At 28.3% G+C, this 26115-nt stretch overlaps 4 protein-coding genes across 4 annotated transcripts in view; 2 read left to right on the top strand and 2 right to left on the bottom strand.

Moving 5' to 3' along the window:
• The window catches only part of LOC119608478, a 35600-nt gene extending 34037 nt beyond the window's left edge, over positions 1–1563 (bottom strand). The window contains exon 1 of the mRNA XM_037962923.1: positions 852–1563. Coding sequence (XP_037818851.1) covers positions 852–1400 — 549 coding nt within the window. The 5' untranslated portion in view covers positions 1401–1563. The remainder of the gene's footprint in view (positions 1–851) is intronic.
• A 651-nt stretch (positions 1564–2214) lies between these two features.
• On the top strand, positions 2215–11130 carry LOC119608659 (TBC1 domain family member 8B). Its single transcript, XM_037963166.1, has 11 exons — positions 2215–2746; positions 3446–3612; positions 6351–6609; positions 6688–6949; positions 7000–7171; positions 7227–7503; positions 7638–8229; positions 8302–9087; positions 9157–10030; positions 10151–10242; positions 10621–11130. Exons 1-11 carry the CDS (start codon positions 2703–2705, stop codon positions 10951–10953), a joined length of 3858 nt encoding a protein of 1285 aa, XP_037819094.1. The 5' UTR covers positions 2215–2702; the 3' UTR covers positions 10954–11130.
• A 987-nt stretch (positions 11131–12117) lies between these two features.
• Positions 12118–13797, bottom strand: LOC119608668 (CRAL-TRIO domain-containing protein C3H8.02). The gene is made up of 2 exons (XM_037963176.1): positions 13386–13797; positions 12118–13315 (listed from the first exon to the last, which is right to left on the bottom strand). Exons 1-2 carry the CDS (start codon positions 13542–13544, stop codon positions 12800–12802), a joined length of 675 nt encoding a protein of 224 aa, XP_037819104.1. The 5' UTR covers positions 13545–13797; the 3' UTR covers positions 12118–12799.
• A 342-nt stretch (positions 13798–14139) lies between these two features.
• On the top strand, positions 14140–26109 carry LOC119608677 (ribosomal protein S6 kinase beta-2-like; the record flags this gene model as incomplete). The annotated part of the gene is given in 6 exon segments (XM_037963187.1): positions 14140–14959; positions 24101–24141; positions 25513–25639; positions 25718–25934; positions 25937–25982; positions 26052–26109. Coding segments are annotated over 6 exon segments (588 nt in total), but the record flags the coding sequence as incomplete, so codon positions are not given.
• Between the last annotated feature and the right edge of the window lie 6 nt (positions 26110–26115).

Raw genomic sequence — 26115 nt, 5'->3', positions numbered from 1 at the left:
TTCCCTTCAGATAATTTTGAGGCACCTTTGCATTACTTTATAGTTAGCTTGTAGTTAGTATTTAAAAGTCGGTTCTTTACGTTGCCAAATACAAAATTTCGGGACAGAACTGCATTACATTGTAGTTAGCTTATAGTCAGTCTGTAAAAGTAAACTAGAAGTAAATTTTTCTCGTAGTCGACTACAAAATTGCTGGCAGGGAATATTTCAAAACTCGGTCCCTAAATTCTAAATTCTGCTGATTAATACTATAAATATAATACATTAACAGTTAACATTACACATAACATTTTAAAATTTATTTTAGATTTGGATCAATAGGAATAATGGAAATAATGAACAAATCATTCATAATTTTATGGATACCGGTGTTATTATTAGTTCCCCTGCAGAAAACTGATGTCTATTAATTTTAACGAACTAATATCATAACTTGTATTAAAGCGAAATGTACTTTAGATAACTAGTAGTTAAATTTTAAATATATTTAATTAAAATGTAATTAAATAATACAGGGGGGAATACAAAAGAAAACTATTACTTGACTTTTCTGCAACTAACTTTAAGTTAGTTAATAAAGTGTTACCTTTAAGCTAATTTTTAGTAACTAACTTTAAGCTAGTTGAAAAGTCATGCAGAGTCGGACAATTGACTACTGCGTAGGACAACGCCATGTTAAAATAGTCAGTTGGCTCCATTAAAAATAATCCAAGAATCAACCATAACTAGTTGATGAAAAAGTCGGCTTTAAATGCATTTAAAGTTAGTTGAGTTGCTGGCAATAGTTTTAAATATCTAATTCTAAACGAGTAGATAGATGGGTATTAATAAGGTTTAATATTTAAACTTACCAAATTAGTTGGTGGTACATAAATATATTCTCTACTACACTCTGGACTAGCAAGCTCGGGTAGAATGCCTTCGTCGCCCTCAGATTCATCAAACTCTTCGTCTTCTTCTTGTACGTCCGGATCTTTTAATCGAATTAAACTTTTATGATCAGTATACAAATAGTCTACATTGCGAGCACGTTCGTTCATTTCATGTTTAATTTTAAGACAATTTTCACACATTATGGCGTGCTGCTTTAACTGATCGGGTGTTCTCTGCGGGACTACACAGGTCGTGAAACGGTCCTCGTATTTACATTTCTTACAAAATGGCCTTAAAAAAATATTGTCTTGAGTTCTTTGGTGAATTTTACGAATTTCGTCCTGTAGCGTTAAAACTTTCGCTAAAGTCGAATTTTGCGGTACATCACAATCACGCTGATAAATGCAGTTTCCGGTAGACCATTCCGGCTGTGGCGTTCTAAAGTTTTCATCCATATATGTGCGAATCTCATAGGGATTTTTTGAAGGGCTTTGATTTGAAGTTAGTGATACAAATTTTTTATACATTTTGCTTTATTTTTGCTTTCACTATAAATTTGGAAGAAATAATTTTTTTATATAAAAACTTTTTTATTTAATTTTAAATTTAAAAATAGAACAGTTTTTTTATTATATCCTTTTAATTGTATTTATATAAAACAAATTTATAATAAAAAGTCAAAGATAGTATGATTTCAGTTAGTAAATCTGTGACTGTGTTTAGTATTTTTAATCCAGAAAAATATTGAACACTTTTAACAGTGTGATTCAAATAATTTCTATGCTGAACGCATTAAAATTTAACAAACAATATTTCAAGTTCTTATATCCATTCACATTGCTTTAATGAAGAAGAATAATAAAAAATCAGTCACTGAGAGTTTGTACCTATCTCGACTATTTTTCTCGACATTTTTAAAGCTCGTCAAAATAAAAATGTATTAATGATTACAAATTATACAATATACGACCATCCCAGCTGTACAAGATCCGAAATTATAGTCAAATAATATTTTGATATATTAAATATATATGTAGATGTAATAACTAAGTCGTCCTTGAGGAATTTAATAGACTTTTTTAGAAATTCGATAATTTCTAATTTTTCTTATAAAATTATAAGACTTGGCAGCTCTATACACATATATCATCCACAAATCTTCCACACATGTTGACATTCCCAACAGCTGTTTCCTATTGTTATTTTGTTATCTCTGTTGCTCTCACTTAGCTAAAAGCTAAACAAAGAGAGATAAAACATAAACAAAAACTGTAAATAAAACAAAATACAGCAAAAGAAAGAAAGGGTATAAATAAATAAAGTTAAAGAATTTTATGACTGTTGTTTTTTGTGTGCTATTCTTTTCATTATTTTCGATTTACACATATTTTCTGACATTTACTTGGAAGCGGTGGAGTTGAAAGAAGAAAAAATAATTTTTACATTATAAATACGCAATAAAACTTATAAGAAAACTATAAAATAAAAGTTAAAATCTTGTAAAACTGAAGTATTATACAATAACTATGAAAACCATGTAATATTGCCAGCAAAGTGACAATTGTGATTTTTAAATAACACAATAATTTGTGAAAAAATCAAAAAGAATCGGAACTTGAAAGTACATATTGCAACATACTATTTTCCGAGTGCATAGTAAAGTTAAAACTGTCATAAAGATTGCAGAAAATATAATAAGCTAATTCCCATTAATTGAAGATAATTGATAATAATTTTCGATACATCGTTTATGGGAATCTTTTCTTTGTCTAAAGTTGTATCCAACTTCTTTTCATACAACTTAATAGAAGAGGAAATATTTATTGAAAATGTGGATAGAGCCTAAAGAAATTCTTTTGCCATCGGCATTTTGGTAAGTTATTTTCGTTTATAATTTACTATTTGTTTTTTCCAATAAGATGATCAGATTTTTTTCTAATCAGAATTCATTGAATTTTGGGTGTTTTTATTTTGACAGTAGAGTTACCAAGTTATTTTAAATGAAATGTTTTAGTATAGCAATTTTGCAAATTTCTAGATATCGAAACAATGAAGAACTTTTATAATTTCTGTGGATATTTTGGGCCAAAAAAAGTTTTTATTTTATTTTTTTGTTTATGTTATGCACTATAAAAAGGTGCAACTCCACTTGTCACAACCGACCCTAAATCACTATGATTGCGTATCAGTTCCGCCTTTAGGATCTCTGCATTCTTGTCTGTATCCATCTTGGGCCCATCGGTGAATATTCCCACCCATCAAACAGTTTATCGGACACAAGCAATCGTCCCTAGTTGGAAATATAATTTTTTAAATTAATTTTTTTACATCAAAAGCCCTTAAAATGAAATTTCTATTTTACATTCTTCACATTTTTTTATTTTGAAGAATCATTAATGTACGTATGTACATTAAGATTTTTAAAACAGGTTTCATCTAAAAATTACCCTTATCTACTTCAGCATATACGTATGTACTTACACCGGTTTAAATGAAATAAAATATTTGATCATATTATTATATAAAATTAATTAATTAATTTCATTTTCGATTTTCCTACATTTAACTACAGGCTAGTGGAAAAGCGTTCAAATTATTTTGTTTTGCAAAAACGACGGGGTCATGGTGAATCACGTGGCTTGGGATCATTATTGGTGGGCACATTTGATAGCGTCTTTGATACTAAACCACCTCCTTATCGAATATTACATCAAACTCCAAACTCAGAAGTATCATATGGTAAGTTCATCTTTAACTACTTATTAACAATGTTGCATTTTGAACCTTTTTAAATTAAATAAAAAATACATATGTACATTTATACAAATATAATGTTTACTGACTAAATATTAGTTATTTTAAACAACTTTATTTTGCAATGAATCATTATTTTCATTTTCCAAAAAATAAAAGAAGATTATAATTACATCTGTTTTAATAAAGCTTCTTTAAATGTGTGATATAAACTATAAAACATATTCCTCTTATTTAGTTTTCATTAAAAAAACTTTATATTCATTCTCCCTTTCAAATGTTCCAATTTGATAAGACTCATGTCATTGCATTGATTTTTTTTTAATAATTTATGACGTCTGTTATAAAACAATTAGTTTTGTAAAAAAAAAAAACACTATGAAATTTGAAACAAAGACTTTTTTGCACTTTTCTTAATGAAATAAAAAACAAAGATTTGCAAAAATTAATGAGCAAGTGTTTCTTATGTGGGTATATATAATAAACTACTTTATAAAAACATTTATGTATGTATGTAGTGAAATTGTTTACACCCAATAAGCAAAAACCTTTGAAATGATGTAAATATGTATTTGAAAACCTATTCAAATTTCATACATAGCCTTTGAGAACAAATTTGAAAATTTTTGTTTTCAAATGGAAAATTATGGCCTTCTCTAACAAAAAGGCAGTTAGAAATCAAACGTATTTTTCAAATGTATTTCAAATTTAAAAAAAGGCTAGAGGTAAGCTTGAAACTAAAAAAATTTTCAAACGTATTTCAAGTATTCTTTATTATTATTTTCATACATATTTCAAACCCTAATTATAATGCTAACTATTGCAAAATTCATATATTTTTTTACATCACCTGAAAATAAAACATTCATACATTTATTTTAGCATATTTTTCTTTTATATCTCCGATTATTTCTCCTATATTTAACGTTTTTTCGCTCCCTTGCTGTAGAAAAAATGTTCTGTTTTTATTTTTCTAAAATAATTTATTTTTTGAAAGAAACTTTTCTAAGTTCAATTAAAACAAAACTTTGAAAATTTTATAAATATCACACATTATATTTTTTTAAACGTTTTTGGAAATTATCATGTTTATTTCAAAGGCTAAACTTTAAAATTTGAAAACAATTTGGAAAATACATTATTTAGTTAAGAAAATTTTCAAAAATATTCACAGGTTTGAATCGATGTTTATTGGGCAAATACATACATATATACACATCCATACGTTTTAAATTTGGTTTTGTTATTATTCAGATTATTATGTATTTAAAATTTTCAAACTTTTATTATATCAAAATCTTATATTGTTTTAGTTTACAAATTATTCCAATAATATTTAGGTAAATTCTATATATAATAATTAATTAAGTTTTATAGTTTAATGAAATTTGTTCTTATGTTAAGCATTAAACAAAAAATTATATGAAATATGAAATAAAAACTTTTGGGGATTTTTGAACTAGAAAATATATATTCTCTACCTACGTATGTAAATATTAATTATGCTTACAAGTATAATTTGTTAGTTTCTTTGTTTTTCTAACAAAATATTGCTGATAGCAACAAACTTTTCAATTTAAATATATTTTTTCTCCCTTAAAATGTTAAAAAGTCATTGAAATATAACTATATAAATGTGCCCACATTTTTAGTTACACTTTTTATGGGCCCAAAAAGTTTAGGGGATCTGTGTCATTTTTTGAAATAAATGATAACATAAAAAACTTCATCTTAATTTCTTGATTTGAAGTGAAATTGCACATTGTGAAATTCCACTGCTTTTACTAACGACACCTGCACGTATACGTGTTAATGATTTATTGATATTACAAATATAAACTATACGCCTAATTTAGAAAAGCCCTTGAAATATTTTTTTTGACACGTAAAAAATTGAATTTTTTAAAGTTTTTTTGCTATGTACAAAAATTTTTTTGTTCACAATTTTTGTTCTTCATGACAAGAGCTACAACTCTGCCTCACAGTGTAAATCAAAATTCAGAACGGTTGCAAGATATGAGACTGAGAAAATGATTACTTTTTTGCAAAATGACAACGAGGCCTTTAATCCTTGGGGGTCCATAAAAAATACATGAATTTGATTAAACGGGTCTTTTTTTGTACTTTATCACGTAGTGGTGTGCGTATATGGTTATATTTTTCGTGTTGCAATGTGTAGTTTCTAAAATATCTATATACAGTGGTAGTCATGAGGTTAGCACACATGGTATATGTTAACTATAAAATCAAATATTTCTTTTAGTTCCTAACTTTTTCAATAAATTCTGTTTTATGCGTAACACATGTACTTCGTTTTGTTGCATATAGTTTTTTTTCCAAAGTAAATTTACCACCAAAAATATCTGGACATAAATTTAGCACAAAATAAAAAACAAAAAAATTAAAAATAAAACAAAACTAAAAATTTCATATTTTGTACAATATTTGCCCATTTTGATATCATTCCTTCTGCTGGACATAATATTTACCAGAACCCACTAGAAATTTCATGACTGAATGTATAATAATTGAGTAATTTTCATATAAATTTTGCCATAAAATCTATTTTCGACCGAAAAGTTTTTATCAAAAACTTACCTTAACGAAAAACTATTTTGTATTGAAAAAGCCAATGATTTAAACCTTTTTATATTTAAAATCAATGTAATGTATGTAAATCGAAGTTTTAATATTTAATAAATATATATTATTTAAATTAACAGAAATTGCAATTGGCATAACGGAAGAAGAAATATACAAAGATTGGGAATGGCTATCCCAAAATCTTTTTAGAGTATTAAATGAAATGGAGAGTGAAGATGAGATTACAAATTTTACAATTTGTAAAATAAAATCGTTGTATACACAAAATAATCAAGATGAATCTGGGGATTCAGCAGATTTTAAAGTGATGCAATCGAAATTTCGACAATTTTTTAATATGCCCGAAGAAGAGCAATTAGTAAATTACTACTCATGCACGTAAGTTTAATAATTCAATAAAATTTATGACAGCTGTATTTAACTATTAAATACCATGTATTGACGAAATTATTACAGATATATTAAAAATAAAATACCACGACAAGGACATCTTTATATTTCACTTAATCATGTTAGCTTTTATTCGTACATGTTGGGTCAGGAGACAAAGATAAGTATACGTTTCACAGAGCTGGAAGAGCTATCTAGACATGCCAATACCATATATTTGAAAACGAACAATAAAATGCAATATAATTTTACAATATTGTTCGATCATATAGAGGCATATGAATTTATAGAACAACTAAATAAAATGGCTATACAAAGAATTATACAGGTGGGTGGATTCATACAATTGTTATTTTAAATCTAAATGTATTTTTTTAGGATCCCGATAGTCCCATCATAAACCATGATAAATCGTTGTTGTTGCGTTTTGGTCGCAAGTCTTCTAAGAAACCGGTTTTGTGTCGTGACTTAACGGCTCGTCAAAAATCGGAAGAATATCGTGTATATTTCCGTTTACCACAATCTGAGATTATAGATGGAACTATTAAGGGTGAGTTAAAGAAATGATTATTTAATGTTCTTAATTTTAATTTTTACTATTCCAGCTAACTTATGGACACCATATTCAAAACGTTATATCGGCGGAAATATTTATTTATCTACCAATTTCTTTTGTTTTACTAGTGACATAAAAGATTTCGTTAGCGTGGTCATTCCTCTAAAAGTTATTAAAAGTGTAGAGAAAAAAGACGATGGTAACCATCGTTATGAAAATCAAATTGTTATTATAACTTCAGAAAATGTTCCATTCGTATTTGCTCAAATAGTCGCTCGAGATGTTCTAATAACAAAAATTACTGATTTACTATCAAAATTTCACGTGTAAGTATAAATTTATTAATATTTTTATTCAATAATTCCTCATTTTCCTAAATTAGAAATAAAATATTTCATTTTAACTATTCAAACTCAACTTTATTACAACATTGAAACAAAATTTTATGCTCAACTTTCAGTCCCATCAGTCGTGAACGTCCTAAATATGATATATCTTGGAGTAAGCAATCAGCCTTAATCAATACTTTCAAAACACGATTTACTCCGGAAATGCAGCGTATACAGGATGAAAAACTTTCCCGCTGGGAATCACATTTTCGCGATTATGGTCGTGGTGTATCAATGTTTCGTACTACGGCAGTAATCAATCTTATTGTCGAAGGTATTCCTGAAAAATTACGACAAGAAATATGGATGATATTTTCCGGTGCTATACATGAAAAAGAAATGCATCCTGGTTTATATGAGGATTTAGTGGAAAAGGCCGCATCTATCAAACAGTCATCAACACACGATGAAATCGAACGGGATTTGCACCGCTCATTGCCAGAGCATCCAGCTTTCCAAAGCGATGAGGGTTTGTTTGCTCTAAAACGTGTGTTACAGGCGTATGCATTAAGAAATCCACAAGTTGGATACACACAGGCGATGAATATTGTAACTTCAGTATTTTTATTATTTTGTGATGAAGAGAATGCTTTTTGGCTTTTGGCCAGTTTGTGTGAAAATCTTTTACCAGATTATTACAAAGATAAAGTCGTTGGAGCCCAGGTACATACATATAATACATATAGTTCGCTTTATATCGTAATCCATGTATATTAAATTGTTCGTTTTGTTTAGATTGATCAGGGTGTTTTAAATGAATTAGTTAAACATTATTTGCCCGAACTGCATCATCATTTAGATGAATTGGGTACTATTAAAATGATATCTTTATCCTGGTTCCTGACCATTTTCATCAGTGTTATATCATACGAAAGTTCTTTGAAAATAATCGATTGTTTCTTTTATGATGGAGCCAAAATTATATTTGTTGTGGCTTTACAAATTTTGGAATGGAACAAAGATGAATTATTACGTTGTAACGATGATGGTGAGGCCATGTTGGTACTTTCCAAATTCTTAGAAGGCATTTATAATCCTGATTATGATCTGCCAGTTGCCAATGACAAACGCAAACGCACACAATCGGTGCAAACGTTGATCCATGAAGCCTACACGAAATTCGGCGATATATCGTTACAAAGAATAGAGGAACTGCGAAATAAACATCGTCGCTTAACCATGCGAAAATTTGATTTAGACAATGAAGAGACCATAGTGAAGTTCCACTCGGACAATATGTATTTTAGCAACGAAGAGTTACGTTTGCTGTTGGGTATTATTCGCGAAGAGAAGATGGCGTTTCGCAAAGCTCATTTTCAGAAGTTGCATGCTCATATTGGCGAATCTCCCATTTTAGTGCCATCTCCTTCACCTACACACCATCGATTCGGGTTTCCCGACAACAACTGTAGTCGCGCTGAGGCATACAGTGTTGATTTCGATACATTCCGAGTGCTATTTTATGAGCTGACGCCATGGCGCACATGTGTGACAATTGATTTGTCTGAAAAATTATTCCGTGTAAGTAAAAATTTTAGGTTAAAAAGATATTCACATTTATGTAAATATTTTCCACCGCGACTATTACAGCTTACTGACAAAAAAAGTACTGGCATGTTGGATTTTTCTCAAATCCTGAACGCCTTAGGCCTAGTATGTTCTAGTAAATATACTGAGAAACTAAAACTTTTGTATATTTTGCATTTACCACCTTTACTGTCAAAAGTTGAAATCGAACAAGTAAGAAATCCAAAAACAAAAACTAAAGATGATGCCGAAGAAGCCATCGAAGCTGAAGATTTCTTTGGTGATGACCCGTCCGAATCTATCGAGGCATTACCATCACCAACCGACAATAATTTCGATGAAAATGATTACGCCTTAATAACGGCCACACAAAAGCTACATTCATTAGCAGGCATAACAAGCAATACTTTTATGGACATATTAAGGACACCCAATTTATCTACGGCTTCAAATGCTTCGTCAATGGCTGTCAATGCTAGAACATCAACATTTTATGTAGATCTATCGGAAGATGAAAATAGCACACCAGGAGGCGGCGGAGCCGCAGCGATAATGGGTGGTGTTTCTCGTTCTCAAAATGGTTCTTCCACCATAGCACCCCTAAAGCAGCAAGGTCGTTTTGAATCCATTGATACCTTTTCCGATATTTCCGATTTAGGAGCTGCTAAAGTTACACCCCCACAATTAAATGTCGAAACGATATCAAACTTTTCACAAATCAGCGATTTAGTAATGAACACAAATGCCAAAAGGGAACGCACTGACTCGAATACCGATACGAAAAGTTTAGGCAGTCTACGCTATCTTCTGGATCAGCCAGATGATGCTAGTTCACCTAATAAAAATATACCGAATATGAAAAAGACTAATTTCCAAATATTATGGAGAAGTTTAATAGAAATTTTGGGAAAGCCTGATGCAGACATGAATCAAGCATGTAAGTCTTTGTTTAGTTTAAAGTATAAAGTGTTAATAAATATTAATGAGTTTGGGATTAATTAAGTAGTTTTTAAGTGATGTTTTATTTTAATATTTTTGCTTTCGATTTTTAATTTAGATGAAAATCTCTTGGAGTTGGGAAAGGATAATATAAGGAAAGATTCCAGTTTAGAAAGTTTTACACAGCTAAATTTGGGTGGCAATGAAGAGGCAAGTATATAAACTATTCATTAAATTACATAACTTGTAAACAATTTAGTTTAATATTCTGAAATTATGATTGATAAAATATCGGGATTGAAAAAATAAGCACAAATTTCACAAAATCATTATTCTGCGGATTTTAAAGTTATTTATCACTAATTTGGAAGTGTGGAATGAACAATCTCATGCGAATATGTTTTAATTAAACTCCAATATCAATTGCAGAAATTGAATTTTTCATTAAAATATCCAATTACTTTTTTAAATTAAATTAAATCTCATTAAAAATTTTAATTCTCACTGCCAGTTAAATTTTCATTTGAAATTAAATATTTCATTATAAATTAATTTGTTTTTATTAAAACTCTATTTTGTAATACACAGCCTGATTCGAACGGTAATCCAACTACCCCATGTGAACCGCTAACAACTACAAAATTATTTGTGGACTTAGAAGAAGAATTAAAACAAGCCCGTTGTAATGGTGGTGGAGATGGGACTTTAACATCAAATAAACAGAAATCCAGTAAAAATACTAGTAGCTGTAGCAATAGTTCTCTAGACTTTGATGATTGGGAAATATCCATCAATCAATTTATTGCCACAGTTTTAGCAGTGACAACTATCGTTAAAGGTTTCTATAACCGTACGCCCATTAAAGAAAATATCGAAAAAATGCAAAAGAATAGACGTAAATGTATTTCATCGAATTATTAGCTATTGAACACAAACACATAGTGTATACTAAAAGTAAGAAATAAATACAGAATGATTTGCTCCTCTGCAGGCTAAAATAAAAAATAAATATAAAACAGCAACCATTTTATGATGCATGTTTTTATATAGATTTTTTGATCATTTGTTTTAAGTAAATAAATTTTAGCTTTAATTCTTTTTTCACATTGTTTTTCGCTTAACATTTTATAAAATACAAATACAAAAAACTTTTCTTTGATTTCAAAAATTAAAATATTGTAATTTATAGCAAACACAAAAGAGTGATTTGAAAAATTTACATTTAGGTATTGAAGCAAAAGTGGGAAAAAATGTTTTCTTTTCTTAATATGATCGGTTACATACAATATTATATTTATTATAACGTAACATAATTTAAAATAAAATATACTATTATTAATAATGCATATAAATCAATAAATGTTGAAATATAAACATAATGTTGAATCTTTTAAATTGAAGCAACATATTTAAAAATAGCTCATTACTAAAAAAGCATTTGGACCGATACTAAAAAGTATTTTACAAATATTAATATTATTGAAAGTGAAATATGAAACACATTCAAAAAATAATTGAAACGAATCAGAGGAAAATTTTCATTTAAAAATGCTTTAATTTTTTTGGTGTTCTCCAAGCTAACTTCTCACATTTTAACTCGTTTTATAAAATTAGGAGGTAATTTTTTAATTAAGTAAAATTATAATACCAAATTCTGTTGTAAAATGTATTCGTTCTTAAAAACAATCGGTTTACGGAACAGATTGGAAGTGAATTTCAAAACAAATATCCTCAAAATAAAATTGATACAATTTGTATTTTAATGAAAATATGAGCTGATTGAATCTAAACATTCCATTTTAAATAGTTTTTTGGCTACTATTTAAATTTCATTTAACGTGAATTTACCACAATTCATCAAACATAAAGAAAATGGATGGAAATCTTCAATAAAATTTGTAGCAAAATATGTATGTATGTATATTAAAATTAATTTTGAAATTAGTTATTTTATTTTCGGTTCGTAATTTCATAATGTATTTTTAAATTAGAATATTTTAATGTACACGTGATGTTCAGTGGAACATGTGGTAGAGAGTATTGAGTGTATACTTTTTTAAATAAAAAATTACAATTTTCAAAATCTTTTTTAACATTTTATATTTATTTTTAAACATTATTATTGCACTCATTAAAAGCATTTACTTGCACAAATTTTTCCAAACTCAATATTATACAAATAAACATCAATAGTTGCTACATTTCATACTATATATAGATAACAAATATATTTTTTATATAGGTATACATATATTATAATATGTAGATTCATATGTAGTACATATATAGATTAGATTACAGACGTATTAACTTGCTTTTTACTGAGTGAATCAGTTCTATTTGGTTTATTTATTAGACGGGGATATTTTGCTTTTTATTAGTTTCCCATTAGCTTAGTTTATACATAATCTCTATATCAAATATGGGAATGTAGGTTTATAATGAAATATATCATTTAAGGTACTATTTTTAATGTGTTAGAAAACAATATTGTAGCATATTGTACTTTGGTGTATGTCAGAAATTTTAAGGAATGTTATTTTTTAAAATAAATAAGAAAAAAAGAAAAATAATAGAAATGATTTTGCTGATTTTGAAAATTTTGATTTAGATAAAATAAATTAAGCCGTGACTAATCATATAGATTCTTTAGCAAATTCTTTTAAATATACATGCATTTATGCTTTTAATTATTAGCTTTAACGTTGGATGATTTACTTATTCTTTAAAAGCTCTGTTATTAATAAAAATATTTTTAAGGTCACGTTTACATATCTGTGGGCAAAATATCAGGTATTAAATATTTACACAAATCTATTTCATCATTTACAAATACAACTTTCTTTGCTGTATTATCATCAATTAATTGACGAATTAGTGGCCAGACTGTAGAAAAGAGCCCCGGAGAATTGACTATTAAACAAACACCCAAACGTTCTGGGTAATGTTTACTCAATAGCCATATCATATTCTTTACCAATTGCATGTCCAAGCAGGAAGTATTGAATTCCGCCAAATCAAAAACAATGCACAGATTGTCGGTGACTTCTTCAAAACATTTCTTACAGGCCTCTTCCAAACATCTAACAATGAATTTCGTCAATTCATCGATGTCGCGGTCACTGGAGTTGTGGTTTTTGGCTGGTATATAAATTACAGGCCTGCCTATGCAGTCACGATGTCTTAAAACTCGGGCTTTATTACTGTGTTTTTGTAATTCTGGTAAATTTACCAAGTTCTCAACTCCATATTGTTCGCGCCATCTGTTCGTTTTAAGTATAGCCTGGAACGGAAACGCAAGATAAACGTAATAATCAGTAATCAGTAAAGGATAATAAGGAATATGTACTCACTTGAAAAGCTTCATCAGTTGTTTTAAACGCCCTTAAATAGCGTTTTAATGAATATTCATTATGGTATTGCTTGGGATCGGCATCCACTATAAGTTTCATACGTTCCTTTAAATCTTTCAAATCATTAGGATTAACAGGTGTAGCCTCTTCCTGTGACATATTGATTGATGGACCTGGTAGATTTGTCAATATGCGATTATTTTTAACGTAGTTTCAAATTATAACGTTCTCTTATCTATATGTTATCGCATAAAAGCAACAAAAAATCTTATAATAAGATGTTTTGTTTAGTAATGAATGTCGAACTTCTTTTTCTATGGATAATAATAATTAATAATTGATATTTTCGTTCTTTTATCTTCTTTCCTTACGTCTTCGTTTTGTTTGACTTTTACTGTATTCTTTGTCGTATACACAGTTTTTCGTTAACTATTGAAAAGTGATACCAAGTCATATAAGAAAAAATCTAGTACGGCAGCACTACATTTCTTTCCCATCAAACACAATGTTATAATATATTATTTTTCTTAAGTCGTTAACTTTTCTCCAACAAAAAATATACAAAAGTAGTATGAAACTTTCATAAACGTTAATAATTTTGCTATATTGAAAATATATACATACTTGCGTTTCGTTGATGTAAACATTTTACTTAGACATCAGTTCATTCATTCGTTTTGATGGTGAAATTCGATGCAAAGCGGCAACTCTATAGTGACAGGTTTTCAGTGGCAACACTTTCAATAAATTTCAAGTCTGGTAATACTAAATTTCCTCGTGTTTCGTTCGCTCGTTCGTCATCATCAGTGTGGTGTGAAATTTTTATTTATAACAACAGAAGAAAAAATATTTAAGTGAAAAATAAACGCATTGTCTCGATAAAGAAAAATAATTGTTCTACTTTATTGATAATTGTAACAAATATATTAAACATTGCATACGGAAATTAATTGTGCAAAGTTCTGCATACGGACGGGAGTTTGGTGTGCTTTTTGTCTAACATTTTTTGTGTGTGTATTGTGTGTGGTGTGCTGCCACGAGCTTGCTTTGATTTGCTTGCTCTGGACATATCTATTCTTCTGTCAGTCAGTCTGTCTCACTGATTGATTTCATTGGCTTTTTGTCGATCAGACTTTTTGACTGACTTTGCTGGCTGCGACAATCAAACAACTAATCTATTTAGAGCTTTGTATTGTCAAATAGTATTTCCGAAGAGATACTTCAAGGTCTTTAAAGGCGCAGACAGAAGCAGCTTTTTAGCTGCGCACGCATTTAGAAAAATAAAAAAAGTGATTTAATTTGTTTTTGGATCTACGCTGCTGCTATAAACGGAGACAAGAAGCAAAAAAGAAAAATAAAAAACAAAAGCAAACGAAGAAACAGAAAATTGTCACAGCGACTTCTTTGTTGAGGTGATTGCTTCACCGTCTGTTATCCCCTTCACTCCACATTATTCTCTTTATCTGCTGCAACAAATGGCTGACGTGAGTGACCCCAATGAACTCTTTGTTCTTGAGTTACACGAGGATGAAAATCCCCGTGATTCAGATGATGACAAAATCGAATTAGACGATGTAAGTATAAAATACTAAAGAAATTTAAATAAAGATATTTCCAAAGAAAAAACAAAGAATTCTTAGTAAAAATTTTCCTTGACGAAAATCAAAATAAGACATTCTCACAAAACATGCTGTTGCTGTCGTTTTATTGCGTATTAATACACATACATACATTTAAGCAGAACAAGAGCAGCAGCAGACAACAGACAGCATCGAGAATCATGAGTAAATTAATTGACAGACGGAAATACAAAATAAAAAGACAAAAAGAAGGAGATACAAAACTTGATCAAATTCTGAATGCCATGCACTTTTTTCTATAGCTATGACCAATATTTCTATATCGTACACATTTAAGATACATATATTTTTTAAATAAAATTTATTGGAACCGTATTCGGTGTTATCCATAATCATTTATAAAATGTTTATAGAACAAAATTTATATGAAAATTTGTTTGGATAAATTAGTTACTATAAATATTTAATAAGATATTAATAGCTATTAATATCATTTAATTAATTAATTAAATAATTATTTGTACCTAAATGCTTGTAATATTTTTAAAACATTTTTTTCAAATACATCGGTTTATATAGTCAACAAGTACGTAGATTAAAAAATCTATATTTCTACATGGCTTTAATGTCCATTTAAATTTAAACCTTTATGGTTTCAATTGAACTTTCCGAAATAAAATACACAGACCGACAAATTTTTAACTCAGAGACGAGTTTACTTTTCTAAAGAATTGAACTGAATATACGAATTGTCTTTTTTGATGTAAAGGGATATTATTTCCAACCATTTATAAAGTACTGACATCTCTAAGGGTTTTCCATTTGACAGTTATTCAGAATATTCAAACACTTTCTATAATTAACGCTTAAAAATAATGATAAAATATCGACTCTACAGAAAAAAATTTAAAAATATTTTGAAACGATTATTTTGACTGTGTACAAAAGAACAGGGTTTAGCATTTCGCAAAAGTCAATTGCGAATTTGAATATATTGGTGCATTGGTACTAGGATGATCAGAAAATAAATTATATTCACTGCTGGTAGTTTGAACTGTAGTGCAATTGAGGATTTATATATTATTTGAATTGATTAGAATAAATATATAACTATCCCAATACAGCAGAAATACTTTTCAAAAATGAATGTTTGAAATCAGAGAAATATGGAGTAACATGATCAAAAATACTAATTATACCCTTCACTTTCGTGAGAAGGGTATACATATATAAGTTTGTCATTCCGTTTGTAATTTCTACAATTATTATATTATAGATAGCGCAGTCGATTAAGCCATGTTCGTCTGTCTGTCTGTCTGTGTGTTGAATTCAATTTTCTGAAGACCTCAGATATCTTTGGGATCTCAGTCTTCAATAATTCTATCTGACATGCTTTCGAGAAGTTTCCTATTTAAAATCAGCAAAATCGGTTCATAAATAACGGAGATATGAGCAAAAATCTGAGACAACCTCTAAAAATTTCGTCGAAAAATCGGTATTTTTTACATGCAGACGCATGAAAACAACAGATTATGCTTGTTTGTATGTACATACGTTGTGTTTGCTTGTTTATATTAAATAGTAAACCGCTGGAAACAACAATGTTTAGTGTTTGTTGTTTTCAATATATTTCTTTGTCACAGAGATGGGAAAGCATTTATGAAAGTGATGCGAATTTTTTTTGGAAAAATTAAAGAAAAAAACTTAAATTAAACACTATGGTGAAGGGTATATAAGATTCGGCACAGCCGAATGTAGCACTCTTACGTGTTTTTATAATATAAGTAGTGGTGCCCGGTCCGCGTTTCTGGCCCTTGATTGGACATGTTGACTCTATACATAAAGATTTATATATCCCTCAAATTTTGAAATAAACGGTTTAAGTGTTTACTAAAAAATAAAATTTCGGGGCCATCTGTTGGACAAATTTAAAATTGTACGGGAACACTCACGATGCCTTCAATAAACATTCCTTTATCTATAGACAGACAGACAGATAGATATATAGATAGATAGATAGATAGATAGATAGATAGATAGATAGATAGATAGATAGATAGATAGATAGATAGATAGATAGATAGATAGATAGATAGATAGATAGATAGATAGATAGATATTTTTATAAATATTTTTATTTGGCTAAATTTTAACTATTTAATTATTCAGTTTATTCATTAAAATAAAATTATAAAAATTAAATACCATACTTTCAAAAATAGAAGACTTGATCCTTTTATACAATTTTACATTATTCTTCTAACATTGAAATCAGATGTATAAAGAAATATCCATACTAATTATTAAATTATTAATTATTAAACGTTATTTTCCCACGAACGAACTATTTATCTGCTGATATAGAATTTTTCCATAAAAACATTTGTAAAAACACGTTTTAACATCGTTTGAATCCTTTTAGTTGATAAGACGATTGGCTATCAGCAAAAACATTTTAGTATTTGTATTCTATCGATAGAAGGGTTATAGGTGTGTTAGAGTAAAAATAAAAAATTAAATTTGATTAATGTGTTAGTTGTTGTTTCAACAACTACCAATACCAAAAGCATTGACTATCATCAATTCCCACCGATACGTTATAAACCCGTCTGACTTATTACGATTATAGTATTAATGCATTAAATTTGTATTAGAATACATAGAATGTTTTTTTATTTCGTTTTCTGTTTTTTTTTTTTTTGTTTAATTTACAATTTACCCAGAATGAAATTTCAGTTTATTTTGTTTTTAATATAAACCAATGTAGTAAGTTTAACTAAAAATCTTATCAAATACATATACAAACATGCCTAATTTTTTTTAAGCAAGTGATAAGAATAAATTTTAAAATTATTTACACTCTTCTCTTTCCATTGTCAAATATTTAAGTCATTTTCATTAGAACCTTCATAAAATTTAATTATATATACATATTTTTATAAAAATATCAATCAAGCTATATCTATATACATATATTTACATTTATATTGGCATTCTATGCATTTGTATTTCATTAAAAATATATAAAATTGTGAATTTCTTAATAATTAACTAATACTTATTAAAAGTTTGAAAAACAAAACAATATTTATTCATTATAGCAAGGGCCTATATTCAATAGTTGCTATCAATAATTCACATCCGATATCACATCCGTGATATAAATTTCTTTTAAAAAATTTTACAGCATTTTAAAATTTCTCTTAAAAAATCTTAAAAAAAGAAAATTTTTTGAATGAAAAACTCCATCTTTTCCAAAGAATTCTTTAAACTATATTATTTTTGATATTTTTTAATTCAAAGCAAGTTTTCTTACAGAATTGAACATGCTGAACACAAATATGCCAAAATATTGTGTTGTTTAACATAGAGGCTCCTGAATGTAGTCCTTCTATACACATATTAAATATTGTTAAGCGCAAATATTCTTAAAATGATATTCGGATGTGTTTTAATAAGTGTTTCGAATTTTTCAAATATACAAATACAAGATGTAATAATCTTAAGATCAAGAAAATCACTGTGGGTCGTATAATCGTGCTTTGCATTTATTTCAAAATAACAGCAACCAATTTTTCTTCTTTTCTTTTTAAACTATTAATGAGAGGCTAATTTTTTAATATACACCGAGCAGTGTGAACTGTAATGAAAAGCACTCGTTTGTTCCTTTGTGAAACTAGTGGGTCGATTTCGACAAATTTTATCAGTTCGCTGTCTTGATAAGCGGAATTTTTTCCCTTCTGCACAGTTTCGTCGTATTTTTACTGCTGAATCTTTCAAGGTTGTGTAGTATGAAATGAAACACAAAGAGAAGAGTTGGATTGGTTTTACAACCAAAACTCACCAGCAATCAACATATAAAATGCAGTTCTTCATTTGAAAACTTAGAAAATGGAAAAGAATAAGAAAATGAAAATGTAAAAATGTTTATAAAATTCTGAAAAAAGTATGTGTCAGAAACGTTGTCGTAATTAAAACCCATATTTTACAGTTATTAAAAACAAGAATTTGTTAGAAATATGTACATACAGTGTCTCTCATAATTATTCGAATTTGGGTAAACTATAAAAAGAAACCAAATTTAATAATATATTTTGTGTGCAAAATAAATAAATTAATTTGTTATATTGTCTAGATAGTCCTTATGTTTGATATCACGCTTTTTAAAACTTGAAAAATTTGTATTGACTTAAATTAATTGTGCTTTTTTAAAAAAAGTCCATGAAATTGCCTCACAAAAGTATACGAATTTTTCCTGTATTTCATATTTGATCATATTATACGCAACACAAATTTTAGAATCGAATGGTTTTTATGCGTAATATTGTTTTAAGGGGTTACTATCCACGGAAAGGATATATTTTTGGCCCATTTGGTCCACAATTTTGGGGAATTTGTACCCTTTTTTCATGTAATATCATTAAAATAGCGATTTTTGACCATAATTGTAAATTTTTCTCCTTTTTTCCAGAGATAAAACAAAAATTTGATATTGGGACTCAAAAGACCCCTTGGGGTATCTAAAAATAATATCTTTTGTTACAAGAATCTGTATTTAAACGTTCCAAGATAAATTATTCGGATCATTCTTCTTTCGCTAATTCAATATATTGGAACTTAAGTCCATTTTTATAATACTAGGATCAACTATTTTCGGGGAAAGTTTTCTGGTATATATTCTTTTAGATATCAGCTTTTATACATTTTAAGTTTTCAATGTGTTGTGGAAGTGTACAACTCCAAAACATGCCTCGAAGAAACACCATTCAAAATAGTAAAATCATTATTTTTATATGCCAATGGCCTCCATGCTGCATGGCACGATATCATTATGATCACATCAAAAATGTTGATATGTGTTTAAATATTATTTACTAAGATCAAATTAAAACCAAAATTTAGGACTTACAGTGTTATTGTAACGGGCAACATAAGCGTGAAAGTTACGAGTAGTAAAAACTGAAATCTACTATATAGGATGACGTTTTGTTAAGGCATGTTTTGGGGTTGTATACCGCTATAATATATTGAAAATTTAAAATACATTAGTGCCAATATGTACATGAATATACACTAGACAACTTTGTCGGAAAATATCGTCCCTAGAGGTACGAAAAGGGACTTATGATCCAGATAATTCAATTAGAAACTGCAAAACGATAGCAAAAATACATCTTGGAACGTTTAAGTACAGATCCTTATAACAAAAAATATTATTTTTAGATACCCTATGGTTTCTATTTAATTCCAATATTAAATTTTGGTTTTATCTCTGGAAAAACATTACAAATATAGCCAAAAATCGCCATTTTAATGATATTACATGAAAAGAGGGTACAAATCCCCCAAAATTGTGGACCAAATGGGTCAAAAATATATCCATGCGGTTGATAGTAACCCCTTAAAACCATATTAAGCATAAAACCATGCGATTCTAAAATGTGTGTATCGTATAATATGATCAAATATGAAATACAGGAAAAATTCGCATACTTTTGTGAAGTAGTTTCATGGACTTTTTTTAAAAAAAGCATAACTAATTTAAGTAAATGTAAAGTTTTCAAGTTTTAAGGGGCGTGATATCAAAACTAAAGACTATCTAGACAATATAACAAATTTATTTATTTATTTCCCACACAAAATATATTATTAAATTTGGTTTCTTTTCATAGTTTACCTAAATTCGAATACTTATGAGAGACACTGTATGTATAAAATGTTGTTTGCCATAATAACCAATCAATATTAAAATTATGAACATTTTAGCATAAAGTGTATTTGTTATTAACTTTATACAACTTTCAATATTGATATTCATTATAATATGCATTGTAGCTAGACAATAAATCACATCGTAATATTAACATATGGTCTGTAATAAAGATTATATAAAAAAATCTATGTACATAGTTTTGAACTGACTTTAGTAGCTCCAAGTATATTCTATTAATATATGATTACAATATTCATTTAGATATTATCAAAGTTGATCTTTTTTATATTAGTTTTTTATTTTCAACAGGTTATTAATTTTGATCAATTTGGTATGTGCGAACTCATATGGACGCAGATTTATAAATGCTACCGACGTTATGTTATTATTATGTACCACTTATGTATTATATTGATTTGTATTATTGAAATTGTTGTTGGCCTTTTTAATAGGGACTATTGTTGATGTTATTAGTTTGTAGAGTAATCGTATTTAGATTACGAACGCTATAAATTATGATGAATATGTTAATTAAGTTTTTGTTTATCTTTATATACATGTATATACTATTTATACATAAATATGTATTTAAAAATACATACTAACAATTTCGTAATGCAATATAACCAACAAGATTTCATTAATTTTTATACCCTTCACCTTCGTAAGAAGGGTATATACATATAAGTTTGTCATTCCGTTTGTAATTTCCAAAATATATAGTATAAAATATATATACTCTGAATCCTTATAGATAGCGGAGTCGATTAAGCCATGTCCGTCTGTCTGTCTGTTGAAATCAGTTTTCTGAAGACCCCAGATATCTTCGGGATCCAAATCTTCAATAATTCTATCAGACATGCTTTCGAGAAGTTTACTATTAAAAATCAGCAAAATCCGTCCATAAACAACGGAGATATAAGCAAAAATCCGAGACAACCTCTAAAAATTTCATAAAAAATAAGCAACAACAACACTGCTTATTCATTGCGTTGTGTATTTTGTTTTTGTTTTTTTGATTATTTCGTTTCGTATGTTTCGATGGCTGTTTGTTTCATTGCCTTGTGTATATGTTTTTGTTTCTTGGTGTATTCGGTTTCGTATGTTTGGATGTCTGTTGGTTTCATTACGTTGTGTATTTTGTTTTTGTTTTTTTGTGTATTTCGTTTCGTATGTTTGGATGGCTACTGGTTTGCCTGCTTTGTGTATTTTGTTTTTTGTGTGTTTTGCTATTGCTATAATAATGATATAGTAGGGAAAATGAAATAAATTAAAATTTTATAAAATTGATATTTTTTAAATACACTATGGTGAAGGGTATATAAGATTCGGCACTGCCGAATATAGCACTCTTACTTGTTTTTTACTTAACTTATCAATATTTCAAAATAATACCTGTTGTAAATCATTAAAAAGTAATTATTTCAAAAGGTAAAACATAAATTTGTTATCGTTTTATAATTACACTCTAATATTCAAACAAAGTTAAGGGTTTGAATATAAACACGTCTAGAAAGATAGGTTTATAAATAGAAAAAGCCGTTATTTGTTCCTTATCGTCACCCAAAATATAACAGGGCGTTGCAAGTTGCAACACTTCCAAATTTTAAATATTGAGGTTCTAAAATTGATTCGAATTCTTTTAAAAATAAAAGGGCCTAACAGCAGTCAGTGGGTTGAATTTTGTTCATATGTTCTACTTGTTCCGAGAATGTTTTGACCGTAATAAATTAAAAAGTTAACTTATTGTTTGTATATAATGATATTAAAATAAAATTTAACATAAAATTTATGAACAAACAATATTTTATTTATGTATTATTATTTATGTAGATAGATAGATAGATAGATAGATAGATAGATAGATAGATAGATAGATAGATAGATAGATAGATAGATAGATAGATAGATAGATAGATAGATAGATAGATAGATCGCTAGTTCGCTAGCTCGCTCGCTCGCTCGCTCGCTCGCTCGCTCGATAGATAGATAGATAGATAGATAGATAGATAGATAGATAGATAGATAGATAGATAGATAGATAGATAGATAGATAGATAGATAGATAGATAGATAGATAGATATATAGATAGGTACATAGATAGACAGACAGATAGATTAGGGAATTTGGGGCGCCAATATACCACTGCGTTACCATTTAGCCAATACTCTCCTGATAATAAATATATTTTTAAGGACAATTTGGCGAAAGCAATTTCCGCACCCAAAGCAACTTCTTAAATTCTTTTGTTAGTTATTTTTACTAAAATAATTTTAATTATATTTCAATATGTACATTAGACCGACTCACTCTGTATGGAAAGCATAAACGTGTTTTTGTTACCCCTCTCAAAATTTACCTTGCTTTGTTTTATGTTGATTCCCAAAATATTTTAAGTCTAGCGATGTCCGTTTGTGAGCTGGACCAAATTTAAAAAAGGTATTTTTTGTAACCGGTCCAGCTCACGAACGTCCATCGTTAGACTAAAAATATTTTGGGAACCATCATAAAACAAAACAAAGATTTTTTGAAGCTGGGTAAAATTTTGAATTGAACATAAAAAATCGTGTCCATTGGATATTTTCTTGAAAACTGTCCAGCTCACGAATGGACAACACTAAACCCAAAATATTTTGGGTAACATCATATTACATAACAGCGAATATTTTGACGGGGGTAACTCAAGCACTATTTTTTGTGAGTCGGTCTAATGTACATAGATGTATACTATTATCTAAAATATGCAATATATAGCGATTTAATAAAAATTCCGTATTAGGGTGTAATGAACAAATTTTCTTTAAGATTATGTAACAAAAATGCAAAATTGTTGGCAAAATTATTTATTTTCTAATTTAGAAAAAAGTAATATTCGTATAAAAATTCATCGCATTTGGTGCGGGAACTTTTTTCATGATTACAAAAAAGTAATATATTCCGTAACATATGTGTGTTCATGCCCTACAAAGTCTTGTTATGATATTTTTGATATTTTTAAAAAGTTATAACCCTAATATACATATCGTCACCTAAAACGCAAACGGCAGAAAACTATTTAAACGTTTGTTTCTATCAACGAAATTTATTTATTAAATAAACTATGGACCGAAAATAATTGTTATTTTTTCCTTTTCGTCATATTTCTTATAACCGTTACGTCCCTGAAATAAACAAACTTTTAAAAGAAAAAACTATCATTTGCTAAAATAGTTGACAATGGCGTATATAAAAGTGGATAAGTTGAACTTTTTATTTTTAGTATTTAAATGTTTTTTTAGATAGTGCCTATTGTTTTTTGTCACTGAAATTTTTGTCGGACGAGTCCATTTTTGTGGACATTTGAAGAAATTTAAAAAATGTACTTAAAATGTTATTATAATGATATATAATTGCTAATACATATTTTTTTGTTCCTTTTTAGGTTGACTTGGAACCAGAATTAAGCATAAATTTACAACAGGAGTAAGTAATAAAACATTTTGTTCTTCAATTATTGCACAGTGCTATACCCACAAACCTAAACATGTGCAAAATACTGAAAACCCTATATTTATTCATTTATTTCAGAATACATCTTATAATACATATTGATATTAATATTTGAGAGCCTCAATTTAGTCGAATAATATGTATTTTGAAATGATTTATTGACAAATACGTAAAGTTAATTGTGGACCAATCCTCATGAAATTATTCTAGGGATTTTAATTTTTCATCATCCTTTCCTCCAAATATCGCTTTTTAGCATTTTCTCCTTTCCTCCAAATAACGCTTTTTAACATTTCCTTTTTTAATTAATAATTATAAAAAATTTGACGTCCTAGATTTTTCCAATATTTTTTCTGGACTTAGATGGCATTAATAAAGAAATTCAAATGTAAGAGTAAATATCTCATGTCATGAAGCGCAGTGTATAGAATTTTATAAAACAATTGAATTTTTTTAAATGGAGCACCTTCATACATCGGATTTTAATTTAATAAATAGATATTAAAGAGATTTATTGACAAAAAACTAATTTTTAAACGATTCTAATCCCAGCAAAAAAATGTGTGGAAAAAGATGTAGAATTTTCATCATAACTAGTAACCCGAAGTGTTTAAAATTCAGGTGAAAAAGCTATGAATTTTCATTAGCGTGTCATTAGAGGCATGTTGTTCATTTTTGACAACTTTAAACTACATCTAATCTTATCTTTAGAAGCTGTAAAAATTCAATATTTGTATGTCAAAAATAATCCACATTCTTTCAATGACACGCTTATGTAAATTTCATTGGTTTTTCATCAAAATTTGAAGTACTTCAAATATGTTGTTTGAAGTGACTTTTCTACATCTCTTTCCTCACTTTTAACTGTGTTTTCATTTGTAAGGATATGTATGGTTTATAAAAGCAAAAAATATGCAATCGCTTTTTTAGATGTGATTAAGATGTCGTTTGTAAAGTATGACATGAATTATTTTTTGCTGGGATATTTGTAGTTCAATTGTAAACGATAAGTTGTGTTTCTAAATTCACGCTTGTATAGGTCTTAGGGCGAAATATTGAAATATAACAAATGGTATTATGGCTCCTTTAAATTCAACATATTTACAAAGTACAATATCGGGGCAATTTTTGGTAGCTATAAGAAGCTATGTGCCCATTTCCTTTTGCAAAGAGTACCCTCTGCAATATTTTTTGCTACTGAAAAAGAATCCTGTTGCTGTGTAATCGTGAGTCTTTTCTACTAATTTGAAATAAAAAATGTTTGGTATCAAATCTATGGAAACAAATAAAATCCTATTTTGTTGTAAATTGAACTCCAATTTTAAAATATTTTCTCTTTTTTAGGGCGGAAGGACAAGAAACTATACAATTATCAGAAGAAAATGTAAACCCTGGCAAAATTAAGTTGGGTCCAAAAGATTTTGAATTGAAGAAAGTTTTAGGCAAAGGTGGTTATGGCAAAGTATTTCAGGTATGTGTTTCTGCAAATGTACTTTATACGTAATATGAAATTAATTACAAATGCTTTTTTTGGTTTTTTTTATTTAAGGTGCGCAAAACTTCTGGTCGTGATGCTAATAAATATTTTGCCATGAAAGTTTTGAAAAAAGCCTCAATAGTCACAAATCAAAAAGATACAGCACACACTCGTGCTGAACGTAATATATTAGAAGCTGTAAAACATCCATTCATTGTAGAATTAGTTTATGCCTTTCAAACGGACGGTAAATTATATTTGATTTTAGAATATTTAAGTGGTGGCGAATTATTATGCATTTAGAACGCGAAGGTATTTTCCTAGAAGATACAACATGGTAAGATCAAATTAAACTAATGCAATATTTAAATATAACTAATTTAATTTATTTTCGATATCAATATAGCTTTTATTTAAGTGAAATTATAATGGCTCTGGGTCATTTACATAAATTAGGCATCATATATCGT

Source organism: Lucilia sericata, unplaced genomic scaffold, assembly GCF_015586225.1.
Source record: "Lucilia sericata isolate MDLA Ls3-8-SP2 unplaced genomic scaffold, ASM1558622v1 Contig000021F_arrow, whole genome shotgun sequence".
Classification (NCBI taxonomy): domain Eukaryota; kingdom Metazoa; phylum Arthropoda; class Insecta; order Diptera; family Calliphoridae; genus Lucilia; species Lucilia sericata.
The sequence above is the reverse complement of the archived record's forward strand: the minus strand, read 5'-3'. Positions and strand labels throughout refer to the sequence as shown.